Below are 3,319 nucleotides of genomic sequence, written 5' to 3' on the forward strand. Positions count from 1 at the left end.
CCATGATTGTGTGTCCTGATGCCTCCCAGTAACACTTCCAGTTTAGCCTGCGGAACTGTGAGTTTATTAAAACTATTTTCTTCATAAATTACTCAGTCTCAGGTAGTTCTTTATAGCAGCCTGAAAATGGACTAATACTGAAAATTTGCACCAGGAGTGAGGTACTGCTATTAAGATACCTGAAAATGTGGCAGTGACTTTGTAATTGGGGAATGGGCAGAGGTTGGAAAAGCATGGAGGGATCACAGGAAGACAGAAAGATGTGGAAAAGTGTCATAGAGGCGTGTTGAATGGTTTTGACCAAAATGCTGATAGCGATATGGACAATAAGGTCCAGGCCGAGGTGGTATCATAGAGAGATGAGGAACTTATTATGAAATGGAGTAAAGGTCACACTTGCTATGCTTTAGAAAGAAGACTAGCGGCATTTTTCCCCTGCCTTACTGATCTGTGGAATGTTGAACTAGAGAGAGATGATTTAAGGTATCTGGCAGAAGGAATTTCTAAGCACCAAAGCATTCAAGATTTGACCTGGCTGTTTCTGGAAATGCAAGTCATGTGCATTCACAAAGTGGTGGTAGGAAATAGGAACTTATATTTAAAAGGAAAGCAGAGCATAAAAGTTTGATAAAAAATTGCAGCCTGGCCACGTAGTAGAAAAGAAAAACTCATTTTCTGGGTAGAAATCCAAGCTCGCTGCAGAAATTTGCATAAGTAATGAGGAGCCGAATGGAAAAAAATGTCTGCAGGGCATTTCAGAGATCTTTGTGGCAGCCCCTCCCATCACAGATCCTGAGGTCCAGAAGAGAAAAATGGTTTCATGGTCCAGGCCCAGAACGCCAGTGTTCTGTGCAGCCTCGGGACATGGCACCTTCGGTCCTCGACTCTCCTGTTCCAGCCATGGCTAAAAAAGGTCAAGGTACAGCTCAGGACATTGCTTCAGAGGGCGCAAGCCCTAAGCTTTGATTGCCTCCACGTGGTGTTGAGCCTGCTGGTGCACATAAGGCAAGAGTTTAGGTTTAGGAACCTCTTCCTAGATTTCAGATGATATATGAAAATGCCTGGATATTCAGGCAGAAGTCTGATGCAGGGGCTGAGCCCTAATGAAGTGACTCTACTGGGCCAGCATAGAAGGACAACGTGGTGTTGGATCTATCACAGAGTTCCCACTGGGGCACTGGCTGGTGGATCTGTGTGAAGAGGGCCACAATCCTTCAGATCCCGAAATGGTGGCTCCACCAACAACTTCCACGGTGTGCCTGGAAAAGCCATAGGAACTCAATGCCAGCCTCTGAAAGCAGCCATGGGGACTGTACCCTGCAGAGCAACAAGGATGGAGTCTCCCAGGCCCTGGGAGACCACCTCTTGCAGCAGTGTGTCCTGGATGTGAGACATGGAGCTTTACAATTTAATGACTGCCCTGCTGGGGTCTGTACTTGCATGGGGTCCGTATCCCTTTTGTTATGGCCAATATCTCCCATATGGATATTACATGTTTTTGACTTTACATGTTTATAGGCAGAAGAAACTTACCTTGTCTCAGAGGAGACTTTAGATTGTAGATTTTTGTGTTAATGCTGAAATGAGTTAAGAATGGGTGACTGTTGAGGAGAGATAATTATACTTTACCATGTGAGAAGGACATGAGATTTGTGATGACCAGGGGTGGAATGATATGGTATGACTCTGTATTTCCACCCAAATCTCATGTCAAATTTTAATCCCCAAGTGTTGTAGGAAAGGTCTGATGGGAACTGACTGGATCATGGGGCCACCCTCCCCTTTGATGTTCTTGTGATGCAGTTCTTTGAAGAACTCATGGTTTAAATACCTTCTCTTGCTCTTTCTCTCTGTGTCTCCTGCCAGCATGTGAAGAAGGTCGTTTCTTCCCCCTTCACTTTCCACAATTATTCTAGGTTTCCTGATTCCTCTCAGTAATGCTTCCTGTTAAGGCTGCAGAACTGCGAGTCAACTAACACATTTTTATTCCTAAATTTCCTAGTCTCAGGTAGTTCTTTATAGTAGTTTGAGAATGGACTGATACACAGGTTGAAGAAGTTCTGGAGATGAAATGCACACTAATGTGACGATGCTAATGAATATTATATTACAAATTTATCTTTTGCCAGAAGAGTAGATCGTAGGTGTTCCTATGACACACACACAATAAATTAAAGGCATAAAATGATAATTCTCTGAGATGATAAGCATACCAATTACCTTGATCATGATGAGCATTTTCCCAAATACATCAATACATCAATACATCAAATGTTGTACATTAAATACATAAAATGTTATTACTCAGCTATAGCTCCATAAAGCCAAAAAGGTGATGCATACTTATTTATACATATTTTATCAATAAAACTGTGAGAATATAAGCAGAAGAACTTGTACAAAGATATTTATAACAGATTTGTCGAAGATATTTATAATGGAAACATTTAAATTCGATCAACAGAAAAATAGATATATATATTGTCACTTATTAACTTAATGAACCGATTTATTTACTTAGTAAACTGTCATTTATTAATATAACGGACTGATTCAGATATGACATACCTATATGTGTATGAGTACATACATATGTACATATATGATGACAATAACTTGATAGATGCAATTACGTGAATGAAGCTCACAAATAGCAAAAGTAGCCTTTCTCCTCTCAGAACCTTCCGGCCGCCACGTTCACACCTCGCTGCTCCAGCCTCTGGGGCTCATTCCAGTCCTCCAGCCTGCGAGCAGCAGGGAAAAAAAAATTACATATTTTTTTTGCCCCATACATACCTTGAGGTGACCAAAAAAATTAAATTTTAACCATGAGGGAAATCGTGCACATCCAGGCCGGTCAGTGTGGCAACCAGATCGGTGCCAAGTTCTGGGAGGTGATCAGTGATGAACATGGCACCGACCCCACTGGCACCTACCACGCGGACAGCGACCTGCAGCTGGACCGCATCTCCGTGTACTACAATGAAGCCACAGGTGGCAAATATGTTCCTCGTGCCATCCTGGTGGATCTAGAACCTGGGATCATGGACTCTATTCGCTCATGTCCTTTTGGCCAGATCTTTAGACCAGACAACTTTGATTTTGGTCAGTCTGGGGCAGGCAACAACTGGGCCAAAGGTCACTATACAGAAGGGGCCGAGCTGGTTGATTCTGTCCTGGATGTGGTCCGCAAGGAGGCTGAGAGCTGTGACTGCCTTCAGGGCTTCCAGCTGACCCACTCACTGGGCGGGGGCACAGGCTCTGGAATGGGCACTCTCCTTATCAGCAAGATCCGAGAAGAGTACCCTGATCGCATCAT

At 43.3% G+C, this 3,319-nt stretch overlaps 1 protein-coding gene across 1 annotated transcript; it reads left to right on the forward strand.

Annotated features, from left to right (window-relative positions):
• Positions 1-2,668: 2,668 nt before the first annotated feature.
• Positions 2,669-3,317, forward strand: LOC108298969 (tubulin beta-4B chain; the record flags this gene model as incomplete). Its single annotated transcript, XM_017521439.2, has 1 exon — positions 2,669-3,317. A coding segment is annotated over exon 1 (489 nt), but the record flags the coding sequence as incomplete, so codon positions are not given.
• Positions 3,318-3,319: the final 2 nt, after the last annotated feature.

The sequence above is a fragment of the Cebus imitator genome, unplaced genomic scaffold (assembly GCF_001604975.1).
Source record: "Cebus imitator isolate Cc_AM_T3 unplaced genomic scaffold, Cebus_imitator-1.0 Scaffold1294, whole genome shotgun sequence".
NCBI classification, from domain to species: domain Eukaryota; kingdom Metazoa; phylum Chordata; class Mammalia; order Primates; family Cebidae; genus Cebus; species Cebus imitator.